General features: G+C 55.8%; 2 protein-coding genes across 29 annotated transcripts in view; both read left to right on the plus strand.

Annotated features, from left to right (window-relative positions):
* Positions 1 to 11,701, plus strand: part of EHBP1 (EH domain binding protein 1) — a 283,064-nt gene extending 271,363 nt beyond the window's left edge. For all 28 annotated transcript variants that reach the window (XM_068940596.1, XM_068940595.1, XM_068940601.1 and 25 more), the window contains 4 exons: positions 2,860 to 2,959; positions 4,136 to 4,209; positions 10,437 to 10,551; positions 10,675 to 11,701. In XM_068940596.1, coding sequence (XP_068796697.1) covers positions 2,860 to 2,959; positions 4,136 to 4,209; positions 10,437 to 10,551; positions 10,675 to 10,765 — 380 coding nt within the window. In that variant the 3' untranslated portion in view covers positions 10,766 to 11,701. The remainder of the gene's footprint in view (positions 1 to 2,859; positions 2,960 to 4,135; positions 4,210 to 10,436; positions 10,552 to 10,674) is intronic.
* Positions 11,702 to 13,065: 1,364 nt separating this feature from the next.
* Positions 13,066 to 16,147, plus strand: OTX1 (orthodenticle homeobox 1). The gene is made up of 4 exons (XM_068936533.1): positions 13,066 to 13,149; positions 13,866 to 14,361; positions 14,792 to 14,943; positions 15,076 to 16,147. Exons 2-4 carry the CDS (start codon positions 14,265 to 14,267, stop codon positions 15,853 to 15,855), a joined length of 1,029 nt encoding a protein of 342 aa, XP_068792634.1. The 5' UTR covers positions 13,066 to 13,149; positions 13,866 to 14,264; the 3' UTR covers positions 15,856 to 16,147.
* Positions 16,148 to 16,966: the final 819 nt, after the last annotated feature.

Below are 16,966 nucleotides of genomic sequence, written 5' to 3' on the forward strand. Positions count from 1 at the left end.
TAATGAGCTCTTACTTAATCAGCGCGAACAATGTTCATCTTGTTCTTTTTTTCCTCGTACATTAGAGCTAGGAACAGTTGGGGAAAAAAATGAAACATCCAGCATTCATTTGAAAAATATATTGTACTTTGAAAAGTGTCTAAGCTGGGGAAGTTGCATTCTGCCCTTTAAAAGTCTGATGGACAAATTGGATTACTAGTATTGGATTAAATAACAAATGGTTAGAGGAGAAATGAGAAAAGCTCGCTGTGATCACAGGCTTTAATATTTTTTGTTACTTATAAAGCTGAAGGGGTCTTTAACCAGTTATTAAAGTCAGGATTAATTTGTAATGGTCCAACTTACTAGCTTTAAAAGGGTTTTGTTGTTGTTGTTGTTGTTGTTGTTTTATCTAAAACAATAGTGTAATGTGTGTATTCTGGGAAAAAAACTTAAGTTTAAGGTCTGTGGGCTATTTATAGATTTTCAGCATCTTGTACTGGCTCAGATAAGGGGTTGGCACGCATGGTATCGATCTGTTCTCCAGCATGTTTTTCACTTCATTTAAATAATCTGTATAGGGTTTTTTTTTTTTTCCAGAGAACAACACAGATATTTTCCCCATTTTCATTTTCAAACATTGGTAGCAAGTAAACGAAGTTACTTGTCTTACGCTTGGAGGATGGAAACGTGAACAGCCCGAGCAGCAGAACGGTGTTACTGAGTGCCAGTGTCAAGTGGCGCTGCAGAAAAGCCATTTTTAGCTTTTTATTTAGTAGTTGTCCGTGTGAGCTTAGCTTGCAGTCTTGCTGCTGTAATAACACGCAGTTTTTCTCTGCGGAAGGTGTTTGGCATGCGTCCTTCCGCCAGAGGAGGGAAAAATGCAGTAAATTATTAGCGAGCGGCGCTGTGTTCTTTGAAAAGTATCATTTCAGAATTCCCTGTACGGCAGTTCATCTTTGCCTGCCCGCGCGAGAAGAACCGGTTTCGGCTATACGCGCAAGAATTTGAAAGCCTCGTGGTCGGCAAATAAAGCATCGCGATCCGCTGCTATTAATATTGCACACATGTGTCATTTCGCGGATCAAAAAGGCCTTCGCCAGGGTACAATTGGCCTTTTTCCAAACGGCAAGCTTTTTCTCAGCTTTTTCTTTTTACTCTTTCTTCTTTTGTTGCTGCCCGGGGATTTGTGCCTATCGCAGCCGATATCACATGACCGGTGTCAGGGCATCACATGGTCCAAAGTGAATACAAAAACAGCCACCCGAAAAGATGAAAAATCCTGTAAAACAATAAAGACTTTGTTAACTCGCTGGAAAACGACCTGGTCTATGCATCTTCCATATGCTTCAGCGTCAGCATAGAAATATTAAAATAGGCACCTGTTAGGCTCTGAGTAGGCCAGCTTTACCCAGCCCTTTGTTCAGTGAACGCTGCGACTGACTTTATTTTACTTGTCGGAGGGGTGCGGTAAGAGAAAGTAGTAGCTTCAGTTCGGGCTCTTCCCGTCCTACAATGAGCGGTGCGGCTCCTCAGCTGGTACGACCGAGCGCGGCTGCTTTGAAACCCGTCTGGGTTTAACGGCTTCCAAAATCGAACACCGTCCCCGCTTGCCTTTGTAATGCCACCTTTTATCCGCAGGTCCCAGGCCCCCTCGCCAACACCGCGCTTAGCGCCGTAAGTGGATTAAAGCGTTGGCCCGGCCCCGGCTGTGTAGCTGTGAGAACTTTTCTTCACCTGCAGCCTGGCAATCTCGCGTATCCCCGAGAAAACTGGCTTTTTGCAAGGATGAAAAAAGGCGACGCTTCCCATCTCCCGCGGGGCTGCAGCGGGGAAGAGCGAACCGAGAGGGCCGTCGCCCTTCCCGCGCGGGCGGCAGGTCCGAGCCGGCCGGGGACGGGGCTCTCCGCGCGGCCCCGGCCTGGCTCGCTGCCGCCTGTTTGGGTGCGAACGTGCGCGCGCGGCCGGCGCGTTGCAAACGCCACCATCCAGAAACTGGCAACTTGGAGCAGAGCAACGTCTTCTGTCGGTTTCTTTCCAGCTTCTGGCGTTGGAAACTGCTTCTCCGCAGGTTGCGATCCTGTGGTTAAAGCGAGCAGTACAGCTTCCCCGAGTACGCGGTACCTTGCATCAGAGATTTCCAAACATCAAAGAATTAACTTTGAGTACCCTTGCGAGATAGGTACAGATGATTATCCCCGTATTACACGCAAGATGCTTAAGTACAGAGCTCTGCCCTTGGTCTCCCAGGAATCGCGTCAGAGCTGGGAGAAGCACTCGGCGATCCTGGCTCGGGCTCTTTTGCCACTGTTCAGGTTTCTTCCCGGATGAACCTGAACCCTGGGAAACGCGTGAGGTTGGTAATTCAAGGAGGACCATATGGTCTGCGCTCCTCGGCTCAACCTGAGCGCCGAGAGAGGCAGGTCCGCTCCGAGCAGAGGAGCAGCCCGCCCCAAGGACCTCCGCGCGTTCCCGGCTAGCCGCCAGCTCGGAGGGGCCGCGGGCGGCTCGGGGCCCCCGCCGCGCGGCGAGGGCGGCCAGCAGCCCTCCAGGGGCTCCTTTCCCTTTCGCCCCGTGGCCCAGGGGTGCCGAGAGGGTAACGCAGAGTCTGCGGCGTCGCGGCCGGGCCGCGAGGGTCCTCCTGGCAGAGCGTCCTGGCCGGGGGGCGTCGGGGGGCAAGCGCTGGGGAAGGCACTGCGGGTGCAAACGGCACCGGGCTGCAGGGCGTCAGGATGTTTTTGTCTCACAGTGTTTCTACCACTTGAGAATCTGCCTTGCACCGCTCCGTGATATTAGAGACGGGTACTCCAAGAAGCGAATTGAAATGCGTTGTTCAGCTTGGGAAATGTCCTGTAAGTAACGAAGCACGTTCTGTTGCAGGGAGAAACACAGAAGAGGAGGAAGCTATGATGCAGGAGTGGTTCATGCTGGTTAATAAGAAAAATGCCTTAATAAGACGGATGAACCAGCTTTCTCTCCTGTAAGTATGGATGGATACGCGTATTCACAAAAGGCTGACGTACGGGGGGGGGGTGCCCACTACCCACGGTACAGGTGCAAAACCCCTCTTCTTCCCGTTGGACTTCCAGATGTTCCCTCAGAGAGGAGCGGTACGGGTGGTTTGTTGAACACACCGGGCCACTCGTTCCTCTCGTATTTCAGCCTTGAAAATGGAAAGCGTGCAATGACACGAGATTAGCCAGAGCTGTGAAAAAATTATGAAACGTTAAGAGCAGCTGTGTTTTCCCAAGGCCAAACAGCAGGACGGCACTGCACTGCGCAGGTAGCTCCCGACTGCGCTCCAGATGCGCCAGGCGGAGGCAGTTCGGAGAGCAACCGAACCCGAAGTCGGTAGCTGCTTTAGAGAAACAGGAAATCCCGTGGCTGGTTTAGCAGCGCTGGATTGCTGGCGGGATATTAGCGAAGCGGCCGCGGCGTGATGTTATCACAGACGCGGCAAAGCGAGGCAGGTACCCAGAGGACAACCCAACTTTTCCTCTCGGGCGCCGGGGAGGGCGGCGCGGAGCCTGCCTCCTGGCCCAGCGGCGTGCTGCCGCCAGCGCCGCTTTTCTAAGTTTCTCCTGCTTTCGTGATTATTTTTCTTTTAGTATGCCACCTAGCGTAGATCTCGGCCTACTTCCCTTCTCCCGCCCAGGGAAGAATGTGCCTTCCCGAATTTCCTACCGTGTCTGAACTTGATCGAAGACTCTACCTCCAAACATTGAGCTTTCTAATCCCGTGTCTAATTTTCGTTATTCATTAGGTCAGAATGGATGCCGGATAATAGCGCCAGCGTTATATTAGCTTGGTGACTAGCCTGATGCTGGAATTGGTTCATTAGAAACGGGGGAGCGTTTTATACGCGGGACGCTCCGCACGAGCTGCTCCGAGGCTGCATATGTAATTTTGACGTCCTGCCGTACGCTAGAGTTAAAACTGGCGGGATTAAAGGCGACCTCATAGAAACCGAAAAGGCCCTGTTACGGGTCACGCCACCTGGGCAAGGTTTTAAGTTTGTGTATCGTTTGGTTGGAGTAGCTTAAAGTTAAAGAGAAAAGTCGGTTATGAGTCCTAAAATCAATGCAAGTTAAAGGTTCTTGTAAGTGTTTAATGATTTAGTAATTAACATATTGATGAACTTTTGCCACTTGCCTAGGGAAAAGGAACATGACCTAGAAAGGCGCTACGAACTGCTGAACCGGGAGTTAAGAGCAATGCTTGCTATCGAAGGTAAGAGCCATGCTTGGTACCGAGGGAAAGGAAATGCTGGCTGCCAGAGGGAACCACCTGAAGTTGCTTAGCGGGGAGGCTGCTCGGGCGCCTCGCTGGGAACTAGGGCCGGTGTCTGCATCCCTCCCCGCGAGAGCGTGCAACGGATGCGCTGCGTCTGCACTGCCGCTCTTGGGTTTTACTCAAAAAAGGCAAGGGGTGAGGGGGGGAAAAGTCCAAGGTGGGACAGAGAAATACAGTCTCATTGGAATGAACTGCAAACGAAAGTGAGGAGGAAGTAAAGAATAGTTGTCGAGGGCTTGTTCTTTGTGTCGCAGCGGCGCGGTGGCGGCTTCCCCGCAGCATCACGCTGCTTTTGGTACCGCAGAAACGGAAGGGGTGACCCACATTAAGGGAGGCTCCTTCCTTTTGCATTCTGGATATGTTTTGCACCCTGTCGCACTGGGCGGGGTGGGGGGGGGGAGAAAAAAATCTCATCGGTCTTTGTGGTAAAACACTGTGTGTGCCAAGTAAATATTTCATCACAAGCAACATCAGGATTAGTGCAATCCTTTGCACATATTTTCTCCATTCTCTGCAACTCTCCGGAGTTTAGTCACCTTACCTGAATGAAAGCTCATGGGAAGATTGACACGCGGGATAAATGAAACAATCGCATACTTTCCATGGGGCTTTCAGGTGAATTGTACAATAATCCCAGGGATGATTCATAATAAAAAATAAACATCTAGATAGCTTAAACCATTGCTTGCATTATTTTCTTATTTAAATATCTTAAGTGTTTTATAATGCTGCACTGCTTATACCTCTCAGTCACAAATGCTGTCTTATAGTTCAAAGATGTTTGCTTAAAAGTTAATCCTTTGGGCTCCGTAAAATGGACCTTTTGTCTAATCAATGCAAATTGATTTTGCTATTCTGTATTGACCTCTTAACCCTTTGACTGTCCATGGTAATTTCTTTCTTCACCTGATAAGGTACCTGATCCATAATAAATCAATTCTAATTAGTTTGGAGACTTCACTGGGAGCATAAGTTTGCAGGGGGGAAAACAAACAAACAAACAAACAAAAGTAGCAGGTTTCAGGTAGCTTTTTCATATCTCTCCATCTGTGGCTATATTTTTGCATAAGACTACGTTCACCACATTCTTGGATAAACTTGAGTCATAAATATATATATTACCTTCTGCAAAGGCAAGATCAGATTAATTGGGAATCATGTTAATGAAATATTTAAAACAGAAAATATTCTGAAGCTAAGGAAGAGTTAGAGATACTGGATCTGAATCTTAAATTTAAATGCTTAGTTGCCTCTTACATGTTTTGCTGTCTTGGAACGTCATAAACGTCATAGCAGCAGCCTTTGAATGTCTAGCAGAATATGCCATTCACGCATTCATTTGAATAAAAATCTGTCCTTTTTAATTTTTTTTTGTTTGTAAGTTCGGAGAGAGATGCCAAAACCCAGAAGGATCTTTTTTTAATTCTTCCCTTTTTTTGTTGTTTTTTTTTGGTGCTACTAGCGATACGGTAGACAGCAGTTTAGGGAGAAAACATAGATGCTGGAAAATTTCGGTTTCCTGTTTTATTTATACAACAAAGTCTGTGTTTGGCATTTTAAACCTCACCAAGCTCGTTACGCAGCTAGAAGCTTCAGCAGCTATCTGCTTGCCCCTAAAACCGTATCAAGAGAGCGGCGCTGCCAAGGAAGCCCTTCTAAAACGTCCGAACCCCTACTTGCGACCCGTTGCCTCTAGATGCGTGGAGGGTGGCACATACGCTCGGGTGCAAAGAAGCACTTTTTTGGGAGCCCCAGGAGAAGCGGCCCATTTACCGTAAGGTTTCGCCGCGGGAGAACCGGCTGCCGGGGCAGCGCAGCGCAGCGCTGCGCGCTCGGAGGCCCGTTTAGCCGATTGCTAATGAGCAGTAGGACTCCGCGAGAGAGCCGAGAAGACAGCTCGCGCCTCTGCCTGCGCCGCTTCCACACCGAAAACTAATGGGCACCGGGGGGGGGGGGGGGGGGGGGAAGGAAAAAAAGAAAAAGAAAGAAAAAACGACAGGACGGGACAGGTTGGGCGCTGTGCGCGTGTGTTTGTCTGAAGGGAAGGATCGGCAGGCAGCGCGCACCAACCCAAACTGGAACGTTCAAAAAAGAAATCTCTTTGGAAGGTGATAATTAGTGTGCTGGGGAATTGCTCTAACTCTTCCACGCGTGACTGTGCTGTTTAAAAATCTATCAACCAATTCACTTTGCTAGTGGATGACAGGCCAAAAAAAAAAAAAAAGAAAAGAAAAGGAAAAGAAAAGCCTTGCAAAAGGTAGCGGCCTGCTGATCGCAGATAAAGGCGGTTTATTGGCCGTGGGCCTGCGGGGCCGGCGCGAGCAGCGTGTGGGCAGTGCCGCGGTCCGGAGGTGCTGACCGTGGCGATGCGCAGGCGGGTCCCCCCCCCCCCCCCAACCACCTTTGCCGACCGCTAAAATGGATGCAGATGCGGCTGAATAGCCTTTTGGAGTGCTAAAGCGCTTCACGCAGAACACAGGAATGACCAACGGTGGTTTAAAAAAGAAAAAAAAAGGAATACTTCCCCCCCCCGCCGCCAGCCCCCGGTTAGCTGTAGAGATCAGGAGGAGAGAGGAGAGCGCTGCCTTCTCGGAGCTGTGCCGCGGTCGTAGCCGTACGCGGGAGTTTGCTGCGCAAACCGCTCTGCCCGAGAAAGGCCTGAAATACTTGCATAATAGGCCAAAGAAAATATAGGTTACTGGGTTTGTTTTAACACGCGGAAATGGAAAGGCATTTGGTCTGTCTGTTTGGAAGGCGTCTGTCTCACGTAAACAAGATTATGCGTCTCCGAGCTTGCTTTTTGCCATGTTGGGAGGGAGCCGAGGGGCAGGATGCCCTTACTTCAGCTGCCTTCCCTCGTGCGCTTTTCTTTTTTTCCTTTTCTTTTCTTCCTTCTTCGCGATTTAATGCCTCCTTAGAAAAGATAAGTTCATTTTTGCACACCTTGGGGTAGTGTGTTCATTTTCTGCCCAAGAAATGGATCTGCTTTAGGATTCGGTACATCTTGATTCCTCCTTGGCTTCTAGTTTGAAGTGGGTGCTCTTCTAAAAGGATTTATGCATAGGTTCACTATTTTTGTAGTTATGGTTTATATGATAAGCTTTTTATATTTAAAATCAATATGTAATCCTGTGGAGGAGCTTATCCTCTAAAACCCCATTTGTAAATCTATTTTAGCTTTGTTACACCGCGCAGCCACAGTATTCCATAGATTGATTAGGTTCAGCAGCAGAATCCTATCAAATGGCCTGCTCTGATGATGATGCAAACTCTTTCAGGATTGCTAGTTGACTGGAACTAAAGATAAGGCTTGACTGCAATCCCCCAATGTGCTCTTTACAAAACTAGTGTTAATTTTCATCAAAGTGCTGGGCTTATTTATTATGGTGGCGAGGCGGAAGGTTTCACCGCGAGAACTTTAGACCGTTTCTATTAAAGCGCTTCTCCGGGAACAGCCTGCCCCGTTTTCTCCAAGTAATTATCAGTTTAAGCAAGGAGAAGGGGGGGGAGAAAAAAAAAAAAAAAAGACAATGCGAAGTCAATGAAGATGAATAATTGAACGCATTTTTACTTTAACGGGAATTTAGCAAACTATGTCATTTTAAACTGCGCGTCGCAAGTGGTGGCGCGGTGGCTTTACCTTCCAACACTTTTAGCTCACATACAGCCTCAGAGCTTAATCCTATTTTTGTCCAGAGTGTAGCTTTCATAACAGTATTATTCTGAAATCTTCAAATTAATCATAGCCTATATTGTAGCTTCCCAGAGCTGTAGTCAGCGTTGGTAACTCTATGTGACAGGTGTTGTAGGTAATCCTGTCTTAAAAGGCACAACAGGTAGGAATCAAACTGCAACGCAGTTGCTCTTTAAATATAGGGATGCTTGGGTCCTTCCTCAAAGTGCTGCCTGTTAGTATTTTGTTGGATAAAATAAACTTTCGGGGTAATGGCATATGAAATATTATTCAAACCCTTTGTGCTGCTCTTTTAACAAATTGCTACTTGGTGGTATTTATTTCAGGGGGGCAAGGGGGAGATGTTATTCCCTTTCTCTAAGAAACAAAGTAAAAATACAAACGAGTACGTCTGCTAGGAGGTTTTTCCATGGCACATTTCAAAGCCTACTAATGAGCAATTGCCGCAACCAAACTCCCCCCCCCCCCCGGTTTTGTTCCCAGCGCATTAAGTCCTAATACGATGTTATTTACCCCACAGCGCTACAAGACGGGGCAACAAAACTTGTATCTCTTAGAAGGGAACTTAGCGGAGGAAAAATAGCGCTAAAGGACTGAGCGAGACCTGTAGTGAAATATTTTGACTAGTGTTTGCTGAAATTGCCGCTGAAATAGGGGTGAAGGGGGGGGAAAAAGCGGCTTTAAAAATAAGATTTTTTCCAACTAAGTGAAAACGGTCAAAATTGCAAAATCTTAGCTCGAGTCCGTGCAGTGACGGTGGTTGGCAGGTCCCTTTCATCTAGAGCTTTGCGTGCCGGAGGGTGCAGGAGAGACTGACTGTCGGCCCCGTTATTAGCAGAAGCAGAGAAAAGTTAGCCCAAGAGTTGGGCCAGGGAGCAAACAGCCCGGCAAATCTCTGCTTTGCGCTTCTCCTTGTGTCTGCTCGGGTCGTTGCTGCTGCCGTTTGCAAGACGGTTTTGTCGTGCCGGGAGTCCACTGCCCGTGCTCCTTGCTTGATTTGTATGTGTAAAATGGTAAGATTTTGGGAGGCCCCTGCTCTGAATTTGGGAGGTGCAAAGCACGTATTTTTAAGCGGGCCGAATGGAAGGATCCTTTCCCCCGAACGAGCAGAAGGGCAAACCAACAGCAGCGGAAACGCAAAGACCGCGCTGAAAACTAGCACCGAAACGCGGCGGGTCCCAACTTAAAGAAGCTTCTGCCGCAAGTGAAACCGCTCTGATTTCCAGTCATTTTGGTTAATAGATTCTGCTCTGCTGCGTACGCACCTGCGGGGCGGGAGGGGGGAAATAAATCATTTCCTGAGCAGCGGTGGGGGAGAAGCAGCCCCCTTGCCCACCGCGTCCCGCGAGGAGCGGCCGCTGCTCTGCCGCTCGGGAAGCGCCGCCGCCGCGCGCGTTGGCGCCTCGCGAGTGGGCGCGTCGCCGCCGTGGGCAGCGCGGCCGCGGCCCCTTCCTGCCTTCTCGCTCGCTCTTCCAGCCTCTTCTTGCATGATGCTGCATCTAATTTTTAATTTGTCAGCAGCAGGCTGCATTGCCTCTAGCAGCACTCGCTCGCAGAAAGCTTCCGAGCGGTTTGCTGCCTTGAATGCGTTTTGCTGTGCAGGGGGGGGTCGGGGGGCGGCGGGGGGGGGGGGGGGGGACGGGGACGGATTTGAGCCACCGCATTCTTGTGGGGCTTGCGAAGATTCACATGGTAACCAGCGGTGCGCATTGTCTGGCTTATCTGAATGAGCAGCGGCCCTGGGAGTTTTAACGGGATCGCCCAGGGCAATGGAGGGAGCCGGCAGGGCTGCGCGCTCGCTCCCCGGCGCTTTCGGGGGAGTTCAGCGCCGGAGCCGGCGGCTCGGGGGTGGCGGGGCGGGGGGGGGGGGGAAACGGGACTTGTTGTTTGTTTGTTTATTTTTTATTTTATTTTTATTTTTTAAAGCCAGTGTCCTCTTTCCCTCCTGCCCCTCATTTGTTCTGCTATCTCCCTCATCATCTACTTCGGCCGCTTTTCATTGTTTACCTTCTTAACGAGGGAGGCGGGGAAGGGCTGGCGCTTGACTGACAGCGACAAGCCCTCACGGCTGGCGGCCGCGGGCCCGGCCCGGCCCGGCCGCGAGAAAACCCCTCGGGAAACGGAGCGGCGGCGGCGGCGAGAGGGGCCCTGTGCTGCCGGGCAGCGAGTGTGTTTTCTGCTTGAAAAGGGGCGACGCTCGCGCGGCGATACCTGCTTGTAAAGTCACTGCGAAGCAGGCGGCGCGCAGCGGGCGGGGAGACGCCGTTTCCTTCCCCGGGGCGGGGGGGAAAGGGGGCAAAAATCTGCCCCCGGGCGCGCAGCCGGGCCCGTCCGGGGAGGTGGGGGGATAACAGTCATACTATTAATACTAATAAGAACCCCCCAAAGTCGATGGGCGGCGGCGCGGCCGGAGGAGGGCAGCCGCCGCGGGCCGCCGAGCGGCGTCTCACCGGTGCCCTTGTTCCCTCAGACTGGCAGAAGACCGAAGCGCAGAAGAGGCGAGAGCAGCTCTTGCTGGACGAACTCGTTCTGCTCGTTAACAAACGGGACGCGCTGGTCAGGGACCTGGACGCCCAGGAGAAGCAGTGAGTGGGCGCGGGGGGGGGGGGGGGGGGGGGAGTTCCCGGCCCCGCGCGGGAAGTTTGGGCCGGGGCCGGGGCCGGGGCGAGCGCGCATCCCCTCACCGCGCCTCGCCGCTTCTCTTGCAGGGCCGAGGAAGAGGACGAGCATTTGGAGAGGACCCTGGAGCAAAACAAAGGCAAGATGGCCAAGAAGGAAGAGAAATGCGTCCTCCAGTGAGCGGCCTTCCCGCAGCAGCGGCGAAAACTGCAGCGCGGCTCTTTCCTACGTTTTTAAAAAAATGTTGACATGAGACTGGAAGGGGGGGGGGAGAAAAAAAAAAAGGTGTTTTGACAAAAAAAAAAAATTTCAAACTTCTTTTCCATTTTTCTTAGGCCAGATGTAGGGCTGCGCCGGGCCCCGCTCGGTTGTTGTTTGGTTTGCGTTCGCGCTGGCTGGTTCGCTCCCGGCGGCCGCGGCTGGGGACGGGGACGGGGACGGGCTCGCCCCGAGGCCGCTCGTGCCGGCGATGCCGGCGGCAGAAGCGGGGGAAAAGTCTGTTCTGTAGCTGGAGGAGGGCTGAGTTTGGAAATAAATACTTTTTTTTTTTTTTGTCGTAATAGGATTAGAGAGGGGGAAATAGGAAAACAACAACAAAAAAAAACCCAATCCTTGGGAATGGTTTCATCTAGTCCTGCCATATGTAATACTTAATAAGCTACCTACATTTTCTAGTTAGGTCAGATCCGACCCAGTTACTATTAAACTGTGCTGTATTCACCAGTGTTTTATTTCAGCGGCGGGTGGACGTTTCCGTGCGCGTAGAGCAGAAGCGCAGCGTTTCGGGGCCGCCGTTTGCGACGAGCCCGGGGAGGCGGCGGCGGATCCGCCGGCCGCGCTGCCCCGCGCCGGCTTTCCGCGTTATTTATTGCCGCCAGGCCCGGCGTCGCCGCCGGCTCCGCACCGGCCCCGGCCCCAGCCCCAGCCCCAGCCCCGAGCCTATTTATTCCGCCCCGCTCGGGTCCGTGTCGTCCTCGTGCCCCCTCCCCTCCCCTTCCCCACGCGTGTCCCGCTCTCGCCTCGTCCTTTTTTTTGTGGAGCTCTTCTCTGTTTATTTATTACGATACCGACTCATATATAAAATTTTCAATAAAAGCCGACTCTTTCTTACCGTGACAGCCGCTTTCCTCTTTACCTGGCCAAGCTCGCTGCCGCGGGCGGCGGGGGGGGTCGGGGGGCCGCGGCCGCGCCTGGGCGGCAGCAACGAAGGCAGCGACAGCCAAAGTTTTTCGTTTCCTTTTAATCAGAGGCGACGCGGCGGCGGGAAGGAGGCAAACTCCGCCGCCGGCTGCGCGGTGCGCGGTGCCCGCTGCGCCGCCCGCTGCAGCCGCCCCCGCGGAGCTGCCGCCGCCGCGCAGTTTCGCCCCGTGAAAACTTTGCGGGAGGATGCGCGGGGCCGTGCGCGGCCGCGCAGTGCTGGGCCGCCGCGCTTACAATTTTAAAAAAGAGAGGGAAAAAAAAAAAAAGTCCGGGGCTGGAGCAGGGCGGTGCGAGGGCTCCGCGGCTGCGGAGGGCAGAGAGGGACAGAGCGTCCCCCCCCCCCCCCCCTCCGCCGCCGCGGACCTACCTGGGCTCCGCCGGGCGCGGGGGGGAGCGCGGAGGCACCGGGAGCGGGGGGGTGGGGGGAGAGAGAAGGGGGCGGCCCTGCCTGGAAACTGCCCCGGCGGGACGGGGGGCAAACGGGGAGAGGGGGCTGCCCCCCCCCCCACCGCCCTTCCTCCTCCTCCTCCTCCTCCTTTTTGTGAATGGGCCGCGGCGCCTTTGTTGCGGGGAGAAGTGCCCGTGCCGCTGACTTCTGTGGGCGAGCGGAGGAGCTGGTGAACCTCCCCCCGGCCCCTCTCGCCTCCCTCCCGGCCCGAAAAAAAGAAAAAAAAAGAAAAAAAAGAAAAGAAAAGAAAAAAAAGAAAAGAAAGAAAAGAAAAAAAAGAAAGAAAAGAAAAGAAAAGAAAAGAAAAGAAAAGAAAAGAAAAGAGGGGGGGAACGACCCCCCCCGGGGTTCGCTTGGGGCCGGCGGTCAGCGCCTTTGAACATTAGCTCGCTTTCAGCTCCCGCTTCAATTAGAAGGAGTCGATTTGGAGAGAGCGACCGAAGCGGCGCCCCGGAGCCCGGCGGAAGGTCCGCGGCCCGGCCGAGCCCGCGCAGCGCCCCGCCAGCCGCCAGCCGCCGCGCGCAACTTTCCCAGGTGCAACTTTCCGCATAACTTCCCCCCCCCCAAAAAAAAAAGGGGGGGGGAGGAAAGCGAGGGGCTTCTTCTCACCCCAAAAAGGGGAGGGAGGGCGGAGAAGGGAGGGCGCCAGGGTCCCCGCGGGCCGCAAAGCCCCGGCGGGGAGGGCAGCGCGGGGCAGCGCGGCGCGCGCGGGGAGGGGGGGGGGCGCGGAGGCAGCGCGGCGCGGCGCTGCCGGGCCCGCGGCGGCTGTCAGTCAGGCGCGGAGCGGCCGGGGATTGGCGCCGGGCTCGTTACGCAGGCGGCGGGCGCGCACATACAAGGGTAGGGCCGCGCCGCGGGCCGCAATCCTCGGCCGGGCCGCGGCTCCCTTCGCCCCTCCGCGCCGCCCGACGCCGAGGTAACGCGCTGCGCTGCGCGGCTCCCCGCACCGCTCCCCTCCCCCCCCACCCCTCCTCCCTGCGCGCCCCCCCCCTCCCCTGCGCGCCCCCGCTCCGCCCTGCCCCGCGCGCGCAGCCCCCCGCCGACGGCGCGGGACGGGGCGGCCCCTTCCCAGCGCCGCTTTATATTTTTATCCCGTTTCGTTCTTCTCCTTATTATTATTTTATTATTTCCCTCGCCCCCTTGGCGGCCCGGCGAAGTTACGCAACGGCGCCGCCCGCCTCACCTGCGCCGCCCGCCGCGGAGGCTGCGCGGGGAGCCCGGCCTCCTCCCCGCCCCTTCCTCCCTCCGCGCTTATCTGCCGCTTTCCTTTGGCCCCCCGCGGCCTCGCTGCCTCCGCGCTGCCTCCGCGCTCCCTTTGCCCCCTTTTTCCCCCCCCCCTCCTTAACTCTTCGCCGTTTCTAATTAAAACGTCCCCCGTCTGCTCGCTTTTAAATTAATTATACTTCCCTCCTCCGGTACCTCCTTTGGACTCCTAATCCAATTATCTTTTTAAATAATTGCTTTATCTCTCCCCATCGCCGGGCGCTGCTGCCTCGCGGTGCTTGCGGGCGACTCGCCTTCCTCTAAGCGGAGGGGGGGGAAATAATTTCAGTCCCCCCCCGCCCCCGCTCGGGCCCCTGCGCGGCCCGCGGAGCCGCCGGCCCCTGACGCCGCTCTCCGCTCTCTCCCCAGGCGCGCCGGCCTCGCCGCCGAGAAGACGTCCGCCGCCTCGTTTCCCCGTCCTCGGCGTCGTTTTGACTTTCTTTTTCCTTTTCTTTTTTTCGTTATTATTGTTACTGTTGTTGTTATTTCTTTGCCCGGCGATCGCTTGAGGACCTCGCGTCGGTGGCGGCGGGACGGAACGACAGAAAACTCCTTTGGCACCGGTTTTGCTCGCTCGCTCTTCTATTTTTTTTTAATTATTGTTAGTTTAATTTTTTTTATTTTTGCCTCCGTGTTTGGGGCATTTCTGGGGGTTCTCCTTGTGGTTGGTTTTTTTTTTTCCTTCCCCCTTCTCCCCCAATATTTTTGGTTTGGTTTTGTTTTTATTTTTGCCGCCGTACTCTGGAGGAAACCTGCCCAGCTTTTAGCATGATGTCTTACCTTAAACAGCCCCCTTACGGCATGAACGGGCTGGGGCTGACGGGCCCCGCCATGGACCTGCTGCATCCCTCCGTGGGGTACCCGGGTGAGTCCCCCCCGTGCGGGCGGGTTCGGAGGCGGGGAGGGTGCCGCGGGGGGCTGCCCGGCTGGTGAGCGAGGCGGGAGAGGGGCACTGCTCCCAGTTGAATTCCTCCCCCCCCCACCCCCTTTCCCCATCGCTCATTCGTTCCCGCCGGGATTTTTAAGGAGAAACGGCTTTTTCTAAAAAGAAAAATGGAGATTTAGTTCAATACAACGAAATCTCCCTTTCGCTCCCACCGGGGCCGGACCTGCGCCGTCCCTGTCCCCGTCCCCGTGCTGCTGGCCCGGCTCCCGTCGGCGCCGCTGCCCGCCGTGGGCCGGGGTGGCTGCGGGAGAGGAGTGCGGTTTGGGAGGGGAGATGTTCGCCAGGCCCCCGGCGGCGGCTGGGGCTGGTTCCCGCGGGCCGGTGGCGTGACCCGCTCCCCCCCCCCCAGCCACGCCGCGGAAGCAGCGGCGGGAGCGCACCACCTTCACCCGCTCGCAGCTGGACGTGCTGGAGGCCCTCTTCGCCAAGACCCGCTACCCCGACATCTTCATGCGCGAGGAGGTGGCCCTCAAGATCAACCTGCCCGAGTCCCGCGTGCAGGTACCGGTGGGCGCTGGGCTGGGGTGGGGGGCAGCGCGGTGCTGGCGGCTGGGCGTGGGTGCCTGGGCACGGTGGTGGTGGTGGGGGGGGGGTCCCGGCGCTCACAGCCGCCCCGCCGTCTCCCTGCCCCAGGTCTGGTTCAAGAACCGCCGGGCCAAGTGCCGGCAGCAGCAGCAGAGCGGCGGCGGGGCCAAGAGCCGCCCGGCCAAGAAGAAGTCGTCGCCGGCCCGCGAGAGCTCGGGCTCGGAGAGCAGCGGGCAGTTCACGCCGCCGGCCGCCTCCAGCTCGGCCTCGTCCTCCTCGTCCAGCTCCAACTCGTCGGGCGCCGGGGCGGCCTTGGGCACCCCGGCGGGGGCGGCCGCCGCCGCCTCGCTCAGCACGCCGGCCTCGTCCATCTGGAGCCCGGCCTCCATCTCGCCGGGCTCGGCGCCCTCGGCCGTGACGGTGCCCGAGCCCCTGCCGCCCGGCGGCGCCTCCTGCATGCAGCGCTCGGTGGCCGGCGCCTCCTCGGCCACCTACCCGGTGTCCTACGGCCAAGGCGGGGGCTACGGGCAAGGCTACCCGGCGCCGCCCTCCTCGTCCTACTTCGGCGGCGTGGATTGCGGCTCCTACCTGGCGCCCATGCACTCCCACCACCACCCCCACCAGCTCAGCCCCATGGGGCCCTCCTCCATGTCGGGCCACCACCATCACCACCACCACCCGCTGAGCCAGAGCTCGGGCCACCACCACCACCATCACCACCACCACCACCAGGGCTACGGCGGCGCCGGGCTGCCCTTCAACTCCTCCGACTGCCTGGACTACAAGGAGCCCACTGCCGCCGCCGCCGCCTCCTGGAAACTCAACTTCAACTCCCCCGACTGCCTCGACTACAAGGACCAGGCGTCCTGGCGCTTCCAGGTCTTGTGAGGGGCTGGCCCCACGCCGGCCGCTCCGGCTCGGCCTCCGCTCCTGCCTCCCCTCCCCTCTCCCCCCCCTTTCCGTAACGGTGATGATGATGATGATGGTTAAAGCCAAACCAACCCTGGCCCCGGCCCCGGCCCCGCGGCACCCCCGGCTGCAGGCGGTGGCGGAGGGGTCCTGCCGCTCTCTCTCCACTGATATTTATTTGCTTCCCGCGCCCCAGGATTGGCCCCTCTGGTGGGTTTGGTATGGTTGTTGTTGTTGTTTTTTTTTTTTAAATGGAACAGAAGAGGACTTTAAAAAACAAAAAAAAGAGGAAAATGAAAAAAAACAAACAAAAAAAAACCAAACGAAAAACCGCGTGTCTCCCCTGCTGTCCCCCCTCCGGTGCCCGCGCGCGGGGCGGTCGGCCCCGGGGCCGCCGTTTCCCGCGGGACTGTACAGCCTCTCGCCGCTGGAAGCGGCGGGAATTGTGTAAATACTAGGTCCGTTCCAGTGACCATTATTATTTTTAGCTGATGCTGTTGGGTTGCCGTTTGTCCCGAGTCTGACAGGCGAGAAATGGAACTTTTAAAAGAGAAAAGGAAAAACCTTTTTTCTTTTTTTTCCCCTCCCCTAAAGGTGACTCTTTTTGGCGGGGGGGGGGGGGGGGGATGAGGGTCCCTGGTGTTGCCTCCTCGGTGCGAGGCCGGCCGCGGTGGCGGCGGCCAGCCGGGCCATCCCGCCTCTGCCCCGGGGCCGGGCGAAGGGAGCAGCCTGGCTGCGTGGGGAGGGAAGGGTGGCGCGGCTGATGCCACAACCCAGATCCAGTTTGCAAACCAAAAAAGAAAAAAAAAAAAACGAAAGCAAAAACAAACTTTTAGGGGGGAAAAATAAAAAAAATAAAAGAGGAAAAAGAAAAAAAGCAAGAAAAAAAGTTTTTTTTGGGGGGGGGGAGGGGAGCCGGCGCCCCAGTGCTGCCGCCCGCCCGGCGCACTGCCCTGCGCCCCGGGTCCCCCCGGGCTCCAGCGGTTTTGCCGCCGTAACCCCGCGCCCGCCGGGTGAGCTGTAGGGCAGCGCCCACCCCCCCCCGCCCCTGCCCGCCCCCCCCCCCCCCAATAAATCCAGACTGATCAAC

The sequence above is a fragment of the Struthio camelus genome, chromosome 3, assembly GCF_040807025.1.
Source record: "Struthio camelus isolate bStrCam1 chromosome 3, bStrCam1.hap1, whole genome shotgun sequence".
NCBI classification, from domain to species: domain Eukaryota; kingdom Metazoa; phylum Chordata; class Aves; order Struthioniformes; family Struthionidae; genus Struthio; species Struthio camelus.